This window comes from Somniosus microcephalus, chromosome 17 (assembly GCF_052327205.1).
Source record: "Somniosus microcephalus isolate GS21.2 chromosome 17, FLI_Smic_1.0, whole genome shotgun sequence".
NCBI lineage: Eukaryota > Metazoa > Chordata > Chondrichthyes > Squaliformes > Somniosidae > Somniosus > Somniosus microcephalus.
The window spans coordinates 27440564-27460112 of record NC_141003.1 but is presented as its reverse complement, the minus strand read 5'-3'; the positions used below and the strand labels follow the sequence as shown (position 1 = coordinate 27460112).

Here is a 19549-nt window from a genome sequence, read left to right as displayed (position 1 = left end):
CTTCAAAAAATAAATCGGGTGTGTTGTAGAACTGGCAGCTGATTCGCTAGCGCCCATTTTTAGCCCAGTAATAAAAGTTAAAATTACCCAATGGTTCTTGCCCACTTCCTAAGTAACTGTGCTTTATTCTCTTTTAGCAGGAGAAGCGGAAGAAGGTATATTAATTTTTGATGGCTCATTTTTGTTTCACCTAACAGTGTTTGTATGCATTGAGTTCTATTTTTAATGACTTACTAGCATTTCAAACAGTTAATATTGGAAATTACTTTGTGAGCTTGAAACAAAAATGTCACAACTTTGGTGCAGTGACAGGTAGCTGTTCACAGTTGAAGGATTTTTGTGAGTGAAAATCAAAACAAAACTGATGTATAATTTTCAGTTAGATATAAAGTATAAATGAGCAAGCTGTAGAACCTAGAAATGGCCATATTAAACCTCAGCTGGTCAACTAGACTGTTTCAGAAATACTGGACCAAAGTGGCACAGTCGGTTGGACACCTCTGGGACTGGGTTCAAATCCAGCCAAGACTGAGAGGGAAAAGTCTCCTCTGTCTGCTGGGTGAACAGGTCCTACGTAAAATAGATTTGACCAGTTCCTTGTGAACATGGGTCTACAGTACAAAACTGTCCCTAATTTGTCACCCATTGGCAAAGTGACTCAGACAGGCCTAAGAAGCCAACGCATTGGAAATAGAAAGATGTCATACAATGGGGATACTTTTAAAGTTGAGGTATGTTGTTGAGCCAGAGAGGAAGGATCTTTACTACGTATCTGAGTTATACCTGACCTGGGAGTGTTTGCTGACACTGGCGGGGTGGGTGAATTTTAACCAAAAAAGGGTAGGTTGGGGCGTATGGGTAGTTAAAGTGTTAAAAATCTGAATCCCGACCTGAACCCGCCTCCAACCTACCCACTTCCGGTTTTAACGGAGGCAGGACGGTGGGGGGTGCACGTGGGCAGCAAGTCCGCTGCCAGTAGGTGGGTCGTCTATTTAATTATTAAAATGAGGCTGGAAGCCTCTGCTTTAACCTTCATTTTGTATTTAGCTTTAGCTGGTTGGCTTTTGCATGCCAACTAAAGCAAGGCTAGGACTGCTGGATCCAGGAGCTAAGTGTCTTTACACTTACCGCCTGAATCTAGGGTCCCTGCCTAACCCACGACTCATGGTCGGAGACCCCTCTCCCCCAGGGCTCCAATTCTGCCCCACCCCCAAAAAAATAGTATTTTGTGAGATAAAGTAATTGACTAACTAATAATTCTGCATAGATTTGTAATTCTGAATTATCCAAAGCTAGGTTTTATTTATAATAGTCTTGTACCATGCATTCACTAATACACAATTTTAATTTTTTTCTCTGCGTTACAGAAGAGACGAAGCCTAAACCAAAGTAAGTCATAAATGTGAACACTTACAGAACACAAAGTAAACCATATCGAAATATCTTGTGAAATCCGTCAAATGCGCAACAGATCCAGGCAGAGAGAATGACAAATGTCCAGCCACTTCCATTGTATAGAATTTTTGATTCAAGATATTCTCTTATTATCCATGTATCTTTGTTTGATACACTGAATACCATCAGTCTGGCACAACAGTTACCAGTTTTTCTCCGAGTAAGCTTTGTAAAAAACCATGAGCACACACTCTGCCCTAGCTGCTTTCAGTTCAGAAACTGGACTGTAAAGTGTGTGTTTCTGTTTCTATTTAATCTCCATGTTCACAACCAGAAGGGAAGTCCAATACCAGACAGCCCCTGCCAAGCGCCAGGGAAGTGTTTATTGATTGCTGAGACAGGTTAATTAATTGTTTGTTGTTATTGGCCTTTGGGGAAATAACATCAGTGCCTAGCTAATTAGCATTTTAACCACTTAGCATCTCAGTACTTTTTAACCTATATGAATACACTTTGCATTAGTAACCCAACATTTAAATGTAACTCTTTTTTTTCTAAATAATTTCTGCAGAAAAATGGTCAAAATATACTGAAACATGACAACAGCATATATTTTAATTAGCAGTAAATCAAATTATATTTTGAATTTATTTAGTGACTGCTTTTTAAGAAGACATTATTTTCTGTTTGTTTCTCTAAATTACCATGATCATATTCTAGGCAAGAAATTATTGCATTTTTATTTTATACTTTAAATATTTATGACAGTAAACGGGTGTTTATAGAATGGCCGAGAGAAATATTGTACAAAATGTTGGAAAATAAACTTACTTATTTCAGGGATTTATTAGAATAAATAGATTGCAAAGTACTGTTCTATCCCCATGAATCTCAGTACAATATAAACAAAGCAAAGTTTGCCCAGCTCTTCTCAAATACCCTGACTAACTGGGATTTGCCACTTTTGCGGAAATATGCTGGTGTTATATTTAGTAGGTGTTCCACTCACCCACACAGGAGTATGTTTAAACAGGCAAGTCCTGGCTTTGTAGTGAGACTCTGTACGCCTGTTAAAATTGAGCATGATGTAATATAGCCCCTTTGCTACTTTAATCTGCTTTCTCCATTATGAGCATGATTCCTGCTTACAGTTTTCTGGAGTCACTGACCTCTACAGGATAAATCTAACAGCTGATTATAATGGATAAATTACCCATGTACTAGACAGCCTCTGCGACTGTGGTACACTATCCCTCCTTACCCTTCTTGACCTGTTTGCAGCGTTTGACACAGTTGACCACACCAACCTCCTCCAATGCCTCTCCTCCGTTGTCCAGCTAAGTGGGACTGTTCTTGTCTGGTCCCACTTTTACCTATCCAGTCATAGCCAGAGAAGTTCCTGCAATGGCTTCTCCTCCTGCCCCTGCACTGTTACCTCCTGGAGTCCCCCAAGCGTCTATCCTTGGCCCCTCCTATTTCTCATCTACATAATGCCCCTCTGCAACATCATCCAAAAACAAATCGAGCTCCTCATATACGCTGACGGCACCCAGCTCTATCTCACCGCCACCGCTCTTAGCCTTTCCACTGTGTCTGTGTTGTCAGACTCCAGCCCTCAGCTAAAAGTTACTCCAATTAAACATTGGGAAGACCAAAGCTGTTATCTTTAGTTTCCACCACAAACTATATTCTGATTCCATCCCTCTCCCTGGGCACTGCTCCAGGCTGAACCAGACTGTTCACAACCTCGGCATCCTATTTGACCCTGAGCTGAGCTTTCGACCCCAGATCTGCTCCACCACCAAGACCCCCTACATCTACCTCTGTAATATCACCCGTCTCCACCCCTGCCTCAGCCCATCTACTGCTGAAACTCGCACCAATCCCATTCGCCCATCACCCCTGTGCTCGCTGACCTACATTGGCTCCTGCTCCCCAAAGACCGCGATTTAAAAATTCTCAACCTCGTGTTCAAATTCTTCCTTGGCCTCGCCCCTCCTTATCTCTGTAGCCTCCTCCAGTCCTACAACTCTCTGAGAACTCTGTGTTCCTCCAATTCTGGCCTGTTGTCCATTCCTCACTTCCTTCACCCCACAATTGGTGGCCGTGCCTTCAGCCATAAAGGCCTTAAGCTCTGGAATACGCTCCCTAAAATTCTCTGCCTCTCCACCTCTCCTCCTTTAAGACCCTTCTTCAAGCCGAACTTCTCAACCAAACTTTTGATCACTCTTTTGATGTCTCTGTGTTAATTTTTGTCATTACGCTCCTGTGAAGAGTCTCGGGACACTTTACAATGTTAAAGGCGCTATAGAAATACAAGTTGTTGTAGTTTTTCTTTTGTCATCCATTGCAGATTGTGCAGTGTTTGTACTTTTAGGCCTGAGATTAGTAACAGAGTAACATAGAAACATAGAAGATAGGAGCAGGAGTAAGCCATTCGGCCCCTCGAGCCTGCTCCGCCATTCAATAAGATCATGGCTGATCATCCAAATTCAGTACCCTGGTCCTGCCTTCTCTCCATATCCCTTGATCCCTTTAGCCTTAAGAAATATATCCAACTCCTTCTTGAATATATTCAATGAATTGGCCTCTACTGCCTTCTTTGGCAGAGAATTCCACAAGTTCACCACTCTCTGGGTGAAGAAATTCCTCCTAATCTCTGTCCTAAATGACTTACCCCTTATCCTTAGATTGTGACCCCTGGTTCTGGACTCCCCGACCATCGGGAACATCCTTCCAGCATCTAGTCTGTCTAGTCCTGTTAGAATTTTATAAGTTTCGATGAGATCCCCTCTCATTCTTCTAAACTCCAGTGAGTACAAGCCCAATCAGCCCAATCTCTCCTCATGCGTCATTCCTGCTATCCCAGGTATCCGCCTGGTGAATCTTCGCTGCACTCCTTCCAAGGCAAGAACATCCTTCCTCAGATAAGGCGACCAAAACTGCACACAATACTCCAGATGTGGTCTCACCAAGGCCCTGTACAACTGCAGCAAGACATCCTTGTTCCTGTACTCAAACCCTCTCGCTACGAAGGCCAACATACCATTTGCCTTCTTAACCGCCTGCTGCACCTGCATGCTTACTTTCAGCGACTGGTGCACAAAGACGCCCAGGTCTCATTGCACATCCCCTTCTCCCAATCTATTGTCATTCAGATAATAATCTGCCTTCCTGTTTTTGACACCGAAGTGGATAACCTCACATTTATCCATGTTATATTGCATCTGCCACGCTTCTGCCCAATCGCCCAACTTGTCCAAATCATCCTGGAGTTTCTCGGCATCCTCCTCGCAGCACATACGACCACCCAGCTTTGTGTCGTCTGCAAACTTGGAGATATTACATCTAGTTCCCTCGTCCAGATCATTAATATATATTGTGAATAGCTGGGGTCCAAGGACCGATCCCTGTGGTACCCCACTAGTCACTGCCTGCCACTCGGAAAAAGAGCCGTTTATTCCAACTCTTTGCTTTCTGTCTGCCAACCAGTTCTCTATCCAAGTCAATACCTTGCCCCCAATCCCATGTGCCTTAATTTTACACGCTAATCTCTTATGCGGGACCTTATCAAAAGCCTCCTGAAAGTCCAAATACACCACATCCACTGGTTCTCCCTTATCTATTTTACCAGTTACATCCTCAAAAAATTCCAGTAGATTAGTCAAACACGATTTACCTTTTGTAAATCCATGTTGACTTTGTCTGATCCAGTCACTTTTTTCCAAGTGCTCTGCTATTGCATCCTTTATAATGGACTCTAGCATTTTCCCCACTACCGATGTCAGGCTTACCGGTCTGTAATTCCCTGTTTTCTCTCTACCACCCTTTTTGAACAGTGGGGTAACATTAGCTACCCGCCAATCCATGGGTACTGTTCCAGAGTCTATCGAATTTTGGAAGATGACCAGCAATGCATCTACTATTTCTATGGCCACTTCCTTAAGTACCCTAGGATGTAGATTATCAGGCCCTGGGGATTTATCGGCCCTCAATCCCATCAATTTCCCTAACACCATTTCCCTACAAATACTGATTTCTTTCAGTTCCTCCCTTTCATTAGACCCTATGTTGCCCGACATCTTTGGGAGGTTATTTGTGTCCTCCTTTGTGAAGACAGAATCAAAGTATGTATTTAATTGGTCTGCCATTTCTTTGTTCCCCATTATAAATTCCCCTGATTCTGACTGCAAGGGACCTATGTTTGACTTCACCAATCTTTTTCTCTTCACATATCTATAAAAGCTTTTACAGTCAGTTTTTATGTTCCCTCGCAAGCTTACTCTCGTACTCTATTTCCCCCCCCTTAATTAATCCCTTTGTCCTCCTTTGTTGGATCCTAAACTGCTCCAAATCCTCAGGTTTACTGCTTTTTCTGGCCAATTTATATGTCCTCTCCTTGGACCTTATGCTATCCCTAATTTCCCTTGTTAGCCATGGTTGAGTCACCTTTTTTGTTTTATTTTTATGCCAAACTGGGATGAACAAATTCTGCAGTTCATCCATGCGATCTTTGAATGTTTGCCATTGCCCATTCACCGTCAACCCTTTGAGTGACATTCCCCAATCAATCCTACCGAACTCGCACCTCATACCATCGTAGTCTCCTTTATTTAAATTCAGGACCCTCGTCTCTGAGTCAACCATTTCACTCTCCATCTTAATGAAGAATTCGATCATATTATGATCGCTCCGACCCAAGGGGCCTCGCACAACAAGATTGCTAATTAATCCTTTCTCATTACATAATACCCAGTCTAAGATGGCCTGATCTCTAGTTGGTTCCTCGACATATTGGTCCAGGAAACCATCCCGTATACACTCCAGGAATTCCTCCTCCACAGTATTGTTACTAATTTGGTTAGCCCAATCTATATGTAGATTAAAGTCACCCATGATAACTGCTGTGCCCTTATTGCACGCTTCTCTAATTTCCCGTTTAATGCCATCCCCGACCTCCGCATTACTGTTTGGAGGTCTATATACCACTCCCACTAACGTTTTCTGCCCCTTGGTATTTCTCAGTTCTACCCATACAGATTCCACATCATCAGAGCTAATATCTTTCCTTTCAATTGTGTTAATCCCCTTTTTAACCAGCAATGCTACCCCACCCCCTTTTCCTTTTTGCCTATCTTTCCTGAATATTGAATACTCCTGGATGTTGAGTTCCCTTCATATCATTACATCCTGTATGCCTCCCTACTTTTTATGTACTAACTAACTTTATGTTCATGCAGAAATTCAGAATTAATATTTAATTCCATCTGTCTCTCTCTTAGATCATTTATACCAACTCTTCCTCCCAAAATTCCTGATGGTGATAAGGTTGACTTTGATGCAAGTATATTTCTTCCTTGATCTATTTGGGTACCTTTTCTAAATGATGCGTCCCATGTCGATCCTCGCTTGACAAGAGCATGGATCAGGATAATTAAGCATAGAGGTCTGTATGCCAGACTTGCAGTGCTCCTGTCCTGCGATTAGTTTGAATGACCAGAAAATTGGAAGCGCTGACCCCTGCGCCCAATTCTTCCGTCTGTGCCCCCGTCTAGCGAGACTCCATATAGAGTGAAGAGCTTCAAAAAAATTTACCCTTAGGATGCAATATTTGGTAAGACTTTAATCTGGAAAACTGATATTTATTTATTCTGAGAATTTTGAATTCTATTATTGTAATATTCAGAATATTAAAAAAAACGACAGTTAAACATTTAAAAATAACTTGTAGATCATCCAACTTTATTTTTGGATAATAAAAATATAGAAGCACACATCAATTAATATTGCATCATATTTACCTATTTATTATTTTGGTGTCTAAAGAAAAAATTACATTAATGTAGCACTTTATCAGCATCCTCAGGGTGGCCTAGAGCACTTCACAGCCAATGAATGACTTTTGAAATGCAATCTTGCCATTATGTCGGCAACTGTGACAGTCAATTTACATGCAGCAAGGTCCAACAAACAGCAAAATGGGTAAATTGTTAATTGGTCTGTTTTTGGTCATTTTAGCTGAGGGTAGAAATGTTGGCCAGCACAATTCCTTGCTTTTGAAATAAAACTACGGGATTGTTTACATTTCCTTGAATATGTGAACAAATCTCAGTTTAACATCTCATCCGCAACAATCTCCCTTAGTACTATGCCGGAGTGTCACTTCTAGAACTGGGCCTCAAACCTCTGACCTCTGACTCATAATCAAGAGTGCTACCAACTGAACCAAACTGGCAGCACTAATACTATTCTTCTCTTCATGGGGTATAAGATAAAACAAAAAGAAATTAGCAATCAATATATTGCTTGTATCAACTATGCTAATTTGACCAAACCCCTAATTAAATCTCATTAATTTCATACCAAGATCTATGTTGTACCCTTACTCATGACAATGTAATGCAATTTGAAGAGGACCTAAATGATTTGGGGGAAAAATTCAGTATCGCCCCGTGTGCAAAGTTTAGCGCCTGGCGCTAATTATTGCCTCCGACGGCAAACTTGGCTTTTATCGCCCCTGGAGGTGATTGGAGCGCTAAATCAGGCGCTACACACCTCTCAAGGCGCAAAGTCCGAGGAGTGAGGCTCTACCTCAGAGCGCGGGCGAAGCAAGGAAGTGCATATCAAAATGAACCTGCAAAATGCTGCTCGGTACCCAAAACTCCTTCACACAGCGTTGAATCTCTCCAGAAGTCTCTCTCTCTCTCTCTCAGAATGCGTGGTGCACAAATGTCACCAACAAAAAAATGCAGGAAGCGGCCGCCTTTAAATAGCGCTCCCCCAGTCCCTTTCTGACTGCAAAATGGTCCCCACAACCTGTCGTTGCTAGCGGCAGGTGGTAAGGCAGGGGGCGCCACACAATATCCGGTCCGGGGCACTACCGGGGTGTTGTGCACTCGATTGACGTCATGATCTGCCGGCGCAGGAGATCGTGGCGGTAGTGTTTAGTGCTGCCGCAAAATGTCTAGTTAATTTCGCGAGCGGCGCAAACATCACCACTCCCGGGCGCTAGTTGCTTTGCGCCCCATTTGCGCCCTCTTAAGGTGCTAACTGGAGGTGCAAACAACTGAATTTTTCCCCCTTTATGTTTTCTTAAAACAAAAAAGCATCATTGCCAGCAACAAGGCATCATATTAAATCAAATTGCTGAAGAGTTTTCCTCTTGTAACCAAATAATGGTCCAAGAATAAATTCTTCTCGAGACAATTGGAGTATAGGTATAGAAATGGGAACAGTAGCATAGTGATTATGTTACTGGACTGGTAATCCAGAGGCCTGGACTAATGATCCAGAAACTGTGAGTTCAAATCTCACCACAGCAGTTGGGGAATTTAAATTCAGTTAATTAATAAATCTGGAATAAAAAGCTAGTGTAAAAACCCTTAACTGCCCTCTGAAATGGTCTAGCAATTGTTGCCAAGAAGACAGTGGGCAATGTCCACATCCCATGAATGAATTAAAAAAATAGAAATACAAAGGTACTTTGATTTACACCATGGTGTACCATATCTATTCTTACTAGTAAAGGGATCTGAAGGACAATTTTACAAAATCACACTCTTGACAAAGCCTCACTCACCAGGAACACAGCAGGAATTTGGCCGTGATTTCCATCCATTATGGATGTGCCCCAGTTACCAACAGGCTCCATGCTGGTCGTACAATTTGGTAGAATTGGCCCTGTAATACATAACTATGGCAGTCTCTAAAGATACAAATTGCTTACACTGCTGATATAATTATTCCAAGCTCTTCACCATCAGAGATTAATAATTTGTTCATTTTTGCCTCCAGGACATTCAGAGGAAGCGTATGGAAAAGGATCTAGTGGAACTGCAAGCCCTCATCGAAGCTCATTTTGAGAAGAGAAAAAAGGAAGAAGATGAGCTCATTGCTTTAAAAGAGAGAATTGTACGGGTCAAAGGCTATATCTATTATAAAGCTAATGTCTAATAATGCTACTTTTTGCATTTGTTGCACAATAAGCATATATAATTATCAAGTGCTGTGCTTACTTGACGCTATCAGTTACTCTGAAATTTCTCGGTAACAATCTAGTAGAATCTTAGAATTGTGATTTGTCTTCCTTGTTTAGAGAACGAAAACAATGTTGCTAATTTTTTTGTCTATATGTTTGAATAGAAAGCTGGGTCACTGGTCCACAGGCACACTGAATTATTCTGAGTAAAATTTTCGAGCTAAGTTAGGTAGTCATTTAAATGTGCACCTTTAAGTCCTAGTTTTGTGTGAAAGATTGAATGCTTAATTTTCAAAGACTTCACTGTCAGTTCTGAGTGTCACTGAATGGAAATACAGATCAGAGAATTGAGTGCAGAGGGGCCAGGACTAGCCTATACGCCCAATTCGCAGACCCATGACCCATCAGGCAAGACTCTGTGGTGCTAGGTTTACTGCAGATTATTCTATATTTAACATTAGGTTGTAAGCAAACCTACAGCATGCTAAGGCAGATGGCAGCAGTGTTTGGGTTTTGATAATTATCACAATGTCTTGGCAGTCTCAATACAAACAGAATCAAACATTATCTGAAAACCCGAACCTCCATCAAACAGTTTGGTGCTGCGGGCCCACATCCGTTAAGAACTGGGTTAAAACTCTTTTTTTCCACCGGATGCTTGGGGCTGAAAGAAACGGAAATTTGTTATCGAGCAGTCTGGATTATATTCTAATGCCGGTGCCAGATGTAAAAACATGGCATGTTCACATAGTTTGCCAACCACCCCCACACAAATCTACTCTTGGGCCGCGATTTTGCCGGCGCTCAGAGGGCGGGTTTGGAGGCGGGTCAGGTGGTAAAATTGCAAATAATGCCGGCGGATTCCGATCCCGCCGTCAACCCGCCTCCGTGCAACTTTGCCAAAGGTGGGCTCCCAGACTCCCGATCGGCCCCGCCACCAAGCGGCGGGATAGGCCCTTAAGGCAGTTAACTGCCTGGATAATGCCATTTTGACAGCCGTTTTAGATTTTTGCCACTTTTTCTGCATGTTCCACGCTGTTCCTAAACCCCGCAAGCTGATTGTGTCGGGTTCACAAGTGGCTGCCTTCTTGACAGCTGCAGCTCCAGCATAAAAACAGAGCTCTCAACGAGGATCAGTTGCAGGTGGCAGAACTTTGTTTTTTCAGGTCTTGGAAAACTTTGCAGGTCTACTGATCTTGTAAGTGGTGAAGCTGAGATCCATCTCCACTATGACCTCCTGGGAAAACCCTCTCCCCACATTGACTGAGCGCTTCCTCAACGGAGATATCTATGAGCAGCATGGGAACCATTTATTTCCTTTCATCCTGGTCCTCCGATTTGGAGGAAGAGCAGCCGCGGCAGCAGCAGAACCAGGAACAACAGCAGGAGCGCCAACCTGCTGCTCACCCACCTGATGCTGCACAGGGCAGACGGCGTCAGCGCAGGGCTACACCTCACCGCAGGAGATACCCCAACACAGGGTTTACAGGCTGAGGGTGACCTTCCTCAACATGTCTGAGCAGCAGTGCCAAAGGAGGCTGAGACTTTCGCGAGAGGTAGTCGGTGACATCTGCGCAATGCTGCACCAACACCTGGAGCCCAGAGGAATGGGTGGACACCCCTTACTAGTGGCTGTCAAAGTCACCACCGCCCTCAATTTTTTTACTTCAGGGTCCTTCCAGGGATCATCAGCATCTCCCAGTCAGCTGCACACACTTGCATCACGCAGGTAACCGACGCCCTCTTTACAAAGGCGCACAATTACATCCACTTCTCCACGGATCAAGCAAGGGTAACTGCGCGTTCAGTTAGCTTTGCAAATATGGCAGGCTTGCCAAGGGTGCAGGGCATCATAGACTGCACACATGTAGCCCATAGGGCACCCCATCACAACCCAGCTGTTTTTGTCAACCGCAAGGGCTTCCACTCCCTTAACGTGCAGCTGGTGTGTAACCACAGGAAGGACATCTTGCATGTTTGCGCAAAGTACCCTGGCAGTTGCCATGACTCGTTCATCCTGTGGCAATCTAGTGTGCCTCTGCTCTTCAATCTGCCAACCCAACTTTCCGGATGGCTACTTGGAGACCAGGGCTATCCCCTGAAGACATGGCTGATGACGTCGTTGAGGAGGCCATCGAACGAAGCTGAGGAACGCTACAATACCAGCCACATTTCGACCAGATCCATCATCAAGCAAACCATCGGCTTGCTGAAGATGTGATTCAGATGTCTTGGCAGATCAGGTGGAGCCCTACAGTACTCGGCAGCCAGGGTCTTCAGAATCACCGTGGTCTGCTGTGCACTGCACAATATCGCACAGCATCGTGGCTTGCAGCTGCCTGAGGAACAAGTGGCTCAGCACATACCCTCCTCCGATGAGGAGGGGGAGGACCTTGTGGAGGCGGATGAGTCAGCTGCAGCAGCACGCGAGCACATTGCTGCTGGGGATGCACTAATCTTTGCCAGATTCGCTTAGGTACAAGAATCAAACACATGTGGCTGGCACCTTCTAATCACACTATAGACAATGGATAAGAACCTGTGGGTTCCTATCACTCTGACCACCATCATTACAAATGCAAGTCAGCCTGAGCCCTCAATGTGGAACCTCCATTTCCGAGATCACATAGGCCAGAACATCAACTGTTTGCCATCACTTCTGATTAATCCATTCACAAAAGGATGACAATGGCAAAAATTATACAGAACAGAACACCCAAATGACTACCCTTGTGACTAATTGTGCTTTATCTTCCTCTTACGCGTGCTTCTACGTGGTGCTTCCCCTGTGGCTTCAGCAGATGTGGAGGCACTTTTCTCACTTTCATACTGCTCCTGCTTCCACACCTTTGGTGGGCGTCCTCTGGGTTTGCAACAGTCTGCTCCTCCTGCGTCTGTGCAGGGGCTGAGATGCCCATCTCAGTTGGGTGAGGACTCTGGTGGGGCTCTTACCGAGGGCTACTCCGTGGCATGGGAGTGTGAGCACTTGGAGAGGAGCCCCCACTTCCTTGTTGCCTGCCACCAACATCCCTCTCATGGATCAGCCCCATTTCAGTGCTAGCAAGTGGCTTGACAGCACCTTGCTGCACATCAGGGGGACCATGAGGACCCGTATCTGCACTGGCAGTCCTATTCAAAAAGTATTTCCATGAAGCTCTGGTTTCTCTGCGCAATAGCTGCCCATGCTCCTCCAGAGATGTCAGTCTATTCTGAACATTCACCATGTTTTCCAGACTCTGGCGACTTATTTCCTCCATGGCTGTAGCCATCCTCTCTACCGTAGCCACCCTTTCCAGAGAGGTAGCCACCCTTTCCGTGGTGGTGCGTTCATGCGCCAATGCCTCCACAAAGGCACTGCTCATTTTAGAGATGGACTTCTCCATCCTCTCCACACTCGCAGTAACCCTGGAGACAAAACCTGCTAGAGACTCCTGCACTTGTTCCTGGAGTTTCAGCACCGCTCTCTTTCTGGATGGACCCGGAGGTACAGGGTCAACATGCAGCTGAGCAGAGCTAGGAGCACCCTGCAGCCTCGGACGAGGACTCTCCACTGCTGCCCCTGTCTCCACCATCTGCTGATGCTCACTTGTGAGCTGTGATACACCAGGTGACAACACTACTCTGTCACAAAGGTCCCACCGAGATGTGCATATCTGTGCTGGTGCTGGGTACGCTTAATACTAATGACGCTGCACCCTCAGTGCTTGCAGGTTCTTCTGAGGAGTCTTCAGGCTCTTCCTCTTGGATAGTGGGGAGGGGGACTGTCGATGGTCCTGTGAGGGAGTAAAGGCATGAGTTAGACATGTGATATAAACGTAGCATGCACATGGAATTGTGCAGATGATCATAAGTCAATCTGTATTAGCATCAGAATCATTATCAGTCACTCATGCAATGCCAATGAGAGAGATGCAAATCTATTCTGTCACCAGCTTGCTCTGCTGCGCCCATCTGATCGTCCCCCACTTCCAGATCCTCATCACCGATGATTTCCAGGGCCGCCGCCTCGGCACTGGTGAGGTGGGCAATGGAATGTGGCCCTCTTCCTGTCTTAGCCCTTTCCCTCTTATTATGGGCTCTCTTTTCCTGCAATGAGGGACACAAGTGGAGTTTGAGTGAGAATGATGGAGTGAGTGTAGAGAACCCATAACATAGATGCTTAGAAGGAGACAATGATGGAGTGAGGTGCCAATACCAAGGGCCCTCCCTGTGCGTTGTTAGTTGTTGTCATAGCATCACAGTGATAGCGAGTGTGAGGGCAGCGTAGTCGAATAGTGAAGTGATTGTGTACATAGAGAGAGAGGGATGGTTAAGGGTGCACAGGATGTAAGGGTAAAGTGGGATGTGCAGTAGGTTGACAATGCAGAGTGCTGGTGATGAGAGGAGATGGGGAGCAGATTGAGGCCAAGTGTGATGTTATACTTTTCCTGAGTGGACCAGGTCATTGAACCTTTTTCTGCACAGAACCCAGGTTTGACTGCACATGGATCTGGAGCTCACCTCCTGAATAATTTGCAGCCAGACTGCTTTTGTTTGCTGTGGTGGCTTCTTCCTCCCAGCGGATGGGAACAGTACCTCCTTTTGACCTCTTACTCCCTCCACAAGAGCATGGAGGGAGTCATCATCAAATCGGGGAGAGGCCTTGGCCCTTGAGGTAGTCATGGCAGCAGTTGTCAGAAGGAAATCCAGCAGCAAATAATGAGAGAATGAACCAAGGCTGCATGGGCCCCTTAAATGCAGCTGGCTCACAGACGTCAGCAGAGGTGAGTTACAGACCCAAAACCACTAATTGGCCAGGGGAGAGCACACGCAGGGACTCAATTGCCCAGTTAGGACAAAATCGCAAATTTTTTACCGGCTGAAAGTGGCGGCAGGACTGGAACCCGCCGACCACCTGACCCGCACCCAACCCACCACCAATGGGAAAATCGCGGCCTTAACGTCCATTCTGCTGAACAAATTAAAATCCTCCAATACTGTGGCTGTTAAAAATTCAAGTACACTTTATGGGCAGTAATCTGATCAATAATTCTCCGTGTGCCTTATTCCAGCAACATATATTCAGCAGCTGCTGTGCCTGATGATGAGCACATACACGTACAGCATCTTCCAATATGTTAAAGTAGCAACTATCATCACTACGACTGGGTTCTTGAACTTTGCACGCATTTTTTAAGACCGTTATCTAAAATTGACTCTTGGAACTAGAAAGTGAAACAACATGGATTTCAAGATGGCAGCCAAGCATCCTTGCAGTTGATAAATTCAGAGGAAGTTTGGGCTCCCGTTGCAGAATCTCACATGACGGAATATATTGGAAAGTCAGAAGACAGTGTCAGCTGTGTGATATGGTAAACATCTCCTTTCATGGGGCTGACGACCTACTTGCAGCTCACGAGGGTATATTTTCCATATCTCACTGGCAGCCCTTCCATAGAAAGACTTGCATTAACGTAGCAACTAGTTAAATCTTTTCAGAAATGTCTCCACGTCCAATTAATTCATTAAGTACAGTGATTGTTGTGATGTAGGCCAGTATATAACTTCTCGAGATTACAACTTGTATGCAGTATTCTTGTACTCAATTTTTTTTATCATTATACCTACTTCCAAATAAAATATATTTACAGGAAAAGCGCAGGGCGGAAAGATCTGAGCAACACAGAATCCGAGCAGAGAAGGAGAAAGAACGGCTGAACCGAGTGGCTGTAAGTTACATGAATCGCTGTACACAGACCTGAAAGGTCCTAGGTTCAATCGTTGATCCAATGGCCCAGTAATTCGGGTCCAAATGCGTGAGTACGGTCTGGGTACTCACGCATCTGGCTGGATGAAATGCCGGCGTTCAGGAAACACCGTGCATGCGGAGAACGCCGGCATTTCCGGTCCTCTGAACGAAGGGGTTCAGAGGCACAGCGCGTGCGACTGCACAGGCAGCGCGTGCGCAGTGAACTTCGTCGATTTCATTCATGGATTCAGTGAGGGTAAGTCCTTACAAGTTACACTTGAAAAAAGCATGTGTAAAGTTGTTCCAAGGCTGCGGAGGAAGATATATTTTATCGTGGAGCTTCTGAAAGGCAATATTTTTGTTTGGGAAAGTGAGGAAGGTTATGTTAAGAAATGCTGAGGTTAGTTTTAAAGTTTAATTTTTTTTTTTTTAAACGGGTTTTCAGTACAGTAGGTAGAAGGAGCAATTGTGGCTGTGTGAAGAATGAGTGTTCTAAAATGAGTAATGTAACATTTCCAACACTTTTAAGAAAGAAACTTTTCATCAGTAATAAGTAATTATGTATGTATGTCCGCATATATTCCTTTACATATATGTATGTATGTTTTATATTCCTTTACTTATGTGTATGAATGTATGTTTTTAATTATGATTTTCCAATAAGTTACTTTCTCTGAAAGTCATAATTAAATACATACATTCATACACATAAGTAAAGGAATATATACATACACGCAAAGGAATATATACAGACATACATACATAATTACTTAAAAGAATATGTTACTGATGAAAAGTTTCTTTCTTAAAAATGTTGGAGTCATTTTCACATTTAATAAACACAGCAAATTCAATTCACATAGCCACAATTGATCCTTCTACCTACAGTACTGAAAACCCGTTTTAAAAAACAAAAATAAACTTTAAAACTTACCTCAGCATTTCTTAAAATACCTTTCCTCCCTTTCCCAAACAACTGCAGCCTCTGGAGCAACTGTACTCATGCTTTTTTCATGTGTAAGTTGTAAGGACTTGACCTCACTGAAAGCATGAATGAAAGCGGCGAATTTTACTGCGCACGCGCTGCCTGTACAGTCGCACGCGTTCTGCCTCTGAACCCCTTCGTTCAGAGGACAGGAAATGCCGGTTTTCCCCGCATGCTGAAAACCGGCATTTCCTCCGGACAGATGCGTAAGTACCCCGACCGTACTCGCGCATTTGGAAGGGAATTACTGGGCCAACATTTTACATGTCAATAAAATGAAAAATTTAACAATTGCACGATTTGCCCCCTCGCATCTGCGACTGAGGGTCCAAGGAGGTGCATTGCGCAACAGGTCATCGTCGTACGTATCCTCACACTGTTCCCTTTCGGGAACTGTATGAAGTGGTGGAAGGATTTCTGGCCACGTTAACACTCCTTCCGTGACCATAACCATCTTCATACCAGCCATTAGGGTGGTTAGTCCTATGGCGTGAGGGTTTTACGGGCTCCCACAACCCATCTGAGGGGGGGGGGGCCACCCACACCCGCGGACGCAAGTATCCCGCTGGATGTTCACCCAGAATTTATAGTTGGAGCTCCGACTCCACTTGCCAGGACTGTCTGGAGCGGGGTTCGAAACCCTACTCCTTCTGGCCCAGCGGCGGGGATGCTTACCGCTACGCAAAAGGCCCACTCCGCGCAAAAGGTGACGCCCATACGTTTCCTGCGCCTTTTCCCTCCCCGTGACTGGAGCCCTATGCTGCCACTTGAAAGACCAAGCTATCATCTGTCCTTTTTGCGGCGCCTTTGACTTCTCATTACCAATGATGAGCAGGCGCTGCGCCTCCACCTCCTTGAGGAGATTGCTGAGGTCATCATCAGTTCAATTGTGAGTTCTTTTAATGCCGTGAATTGTGCTCATTCCAGCCATTTCACGTTGCTAATCGGATTGGGCCTTTGGCATAGCGGTAGGATCCCCGCCGCTGGGCCAGACAGGGTAGGGTTTCGAACCCCGCTCCAGACAGTCCCGGCAAGTGGAGTCGGAGCTCCGGCTCTAAATTCTGGGTTGACATCCAGTGGGATATTTGCGTCCGTGGGTGTGGGTGGCCCCCCTCCTTGTATAGCTTGTGGGAGCCCGTAAAACCCTCCCGCCATAGGACTAACCACCCTAATGGCTGGTTCAAAGATGGTTACGGTCACGGAATGAGCGTTAATCACGGCCATAAATCCTTCCACCACTTCATACAGTTCCCCAAAGGGAACAGTGTGAAGACACGTATGACGACGACATTGCTAAATAAATAAATGGAATTAAAAAAATTCCTTTAGGGCTTTTAAAAGTCTTTAAATTGCTTTAATTCTGTTTAAAACTACTTCAGATTCTTCAAAATAATGTAAATGTTTTTAAAAGTTTATAAAAGTTACCAAAATCTTCAAAAAACTTCCAAAAACCTATTTAAACTGCTGCTTTGCACGTAAAAATGCTTAGCAGCTTGTCAGAAACATTGGGGGCGTGTCCTGTTAAACTGAGACCTCAAGGGGCGTGTCTCAGTTGCACAGCGCGCTACAGGCTTCGCGCTGGCTGCACTCCTGGGCGGCGTGACGTCAGACGCTGCCCGGGATTCTTTTGTTTCAAAATGGAATTCCAGGCGTTCCTGGAGGTGAACGGCAGGCGCGTCGGGTAAGTGCATATCGGGGGCTTACACGCGCGGCAAGCCTTCGACCCGAATTACTGCCCCATTATCCGACCTTAAGGACAGAGTCTGAGTGCAAAGAATGGCACAAATCCACACAGGTTCTTGGTGTTCATCACCATCCAGTGTAAGCTGTGAAACACACCCATTAGCTGAATGTTGGGGAAGAGCAGGAGCATACTAAGTTGTGTTGGCTACCAATCAAGTAGCCTACTGAGTCACTGATCAGACTTTGACATGGCCACTTGGGAGAGGTACAATAGAATCATAGAATCTTACAGCACAGAAGGAGGCTATTCGGCCCATTGTGCCTGTGCCAACTCTTTGAAAGAGCGATCATATTAGTTCCACTCTTTCCTCATAGCCTTGCTTTTTTTCCTTACCAGAAGGGTGGAAGTGTATCTTAGCATAAACAATGCCTTTTGTAGGGATAAGGGGAGAAAATCAGCTTGGAGTAGGTGGTGGTGGTGGTGGTGGGGAGGGACGAGGGGGGGGCGGTGAGTGAGGGAGATTACTCCAAGTATGTAAGTGATGTAAAATATGTACCTTGAAGTACCTACAATAACGCAAGTAAATCTAAAATGAATGAATTACCATGCTGCACAACCACGTACACTGGTAAATATTGAAGGACTGATGCAGGTCCAGCAGTAATGAAACCACATATCTGAGTAAACACTAATTGATTAGCATTTGGATACTTGGGGCTAAAGAGCAATAGGTTGAATGTTTGTTTTTAATTTAAGCTCACAATACAAATGAATTCTATCAGATTTCTGAGCTTGTTCTATCCCCTTCTGCCTGCAGTCTCCAAGGCTAGAGGCTTTTTTGGGGTAAATTGATAGCAATTTAGGATCTGTGTGGTAACCGCTGTATTTTAATCGTTTTAAGACAGTAATACATAGAATTGAAATTATTTTTAGAAAAAACAATATATTTTAACTTTTGCAATAAATCTTCCCCTTGTGAGTTTTCATGTTTATCGTGGGAATATTATCACAGACTTTCACAGAATCTACAGTGCAGATAGAGGCCATTTCGGCCCATCGAGCCTGCACCGACACATATCCCACCCTATCCCCGTAACCCCACGTATTTAATCCCCTAACACTAAGGGTCAATTTATCATAGCCAAATCAACCTAACCTGCACATCTTTGGACTGTGGGAGGAAACCGGAGCACCCGGAGGAAACCCACGCAGACACAGGGAGAATGTGCAAACTCCACACAGACAGTCGCCCGAGGCCAGATTTGAACCCGGGTCCCTGGCGCTGTGAGGCAACAGTGCTAACCACTATGCCACCATGCCCCCCTTAGACATATATATGGTACATATTGAGAGGCTGCTTCCTCCCTAAAGTTTGGACAGAATTGTGATACCAAAATGAAAGCATACTGGAAAAAGATATAAATGGACTGCTGTGGCGGTACCACTGGTTGTCCCTTACATTGAGATACATAATTCCCTTTAACTTACCTTACTGTATGTGTCTGTTACTATACTCAGGCTTCTCTCCTGTACTCTGACGTCATGACATCAGAGCTCGGAACCTTCCAACAGTAGAGCTCGGAACCTGCTGGCAGTTGGGCTCGGAACCTGCTGGCAGTTGGGTTCGGAACCTGCTGGCAGTTGGGTTCGGAACCTGCTGGCAGTTGAGCTGGGAAACTTCTAGTCAGTCCTCGTGGCGTCCCTGCTGGGGAAAGACCTACACCACGGTGCTCCTATAGTCAGCCATCTTACCTGCTACCTTACCTGTTGTATTTAACC

At 44.8% G+C, this 19549-nt stretch overlaps 1 protein-coding gene across 2 annotated transcripts in view; it reads left to right on the top strand.

Moving 5' to 3' along the window:
• Window positions 1–19549, top strand: part of LOC147105593 (troponin T, cardiac muscle isoforms-like) — a 49743-nt gene that overhangs the window by 4334 nt on the left and 25860 nt on the right. Inside the window, exons 3-7 of one of the 2 annotated variants that reach the window (XM_086010122.1) lie at window positions 138–155; window positions 1368–1389; window positions 6678–6735; window positions 9190–9306; window positions 15004–15081. In XM_086010122.1, the coding sequence (XP_085866248.1) occupies window positions 9208–9306; window positions 15004–15081 (177 nt within the window). In that variant the 5' untranslated portion in view covers window positions 138–155; window positions 1368–1389; window positions 6678–6735; window positions 9190–9207. The remainder of the gene's footprint in view (window positions 1–137; window positions 156–1367; window positions 1390–6677; window positions 6736–9189; window positions 9307–15003; window positions 15082–19549) is intronic. The other variant, XM_086010123.1, reaches the window with a different exon arrangement.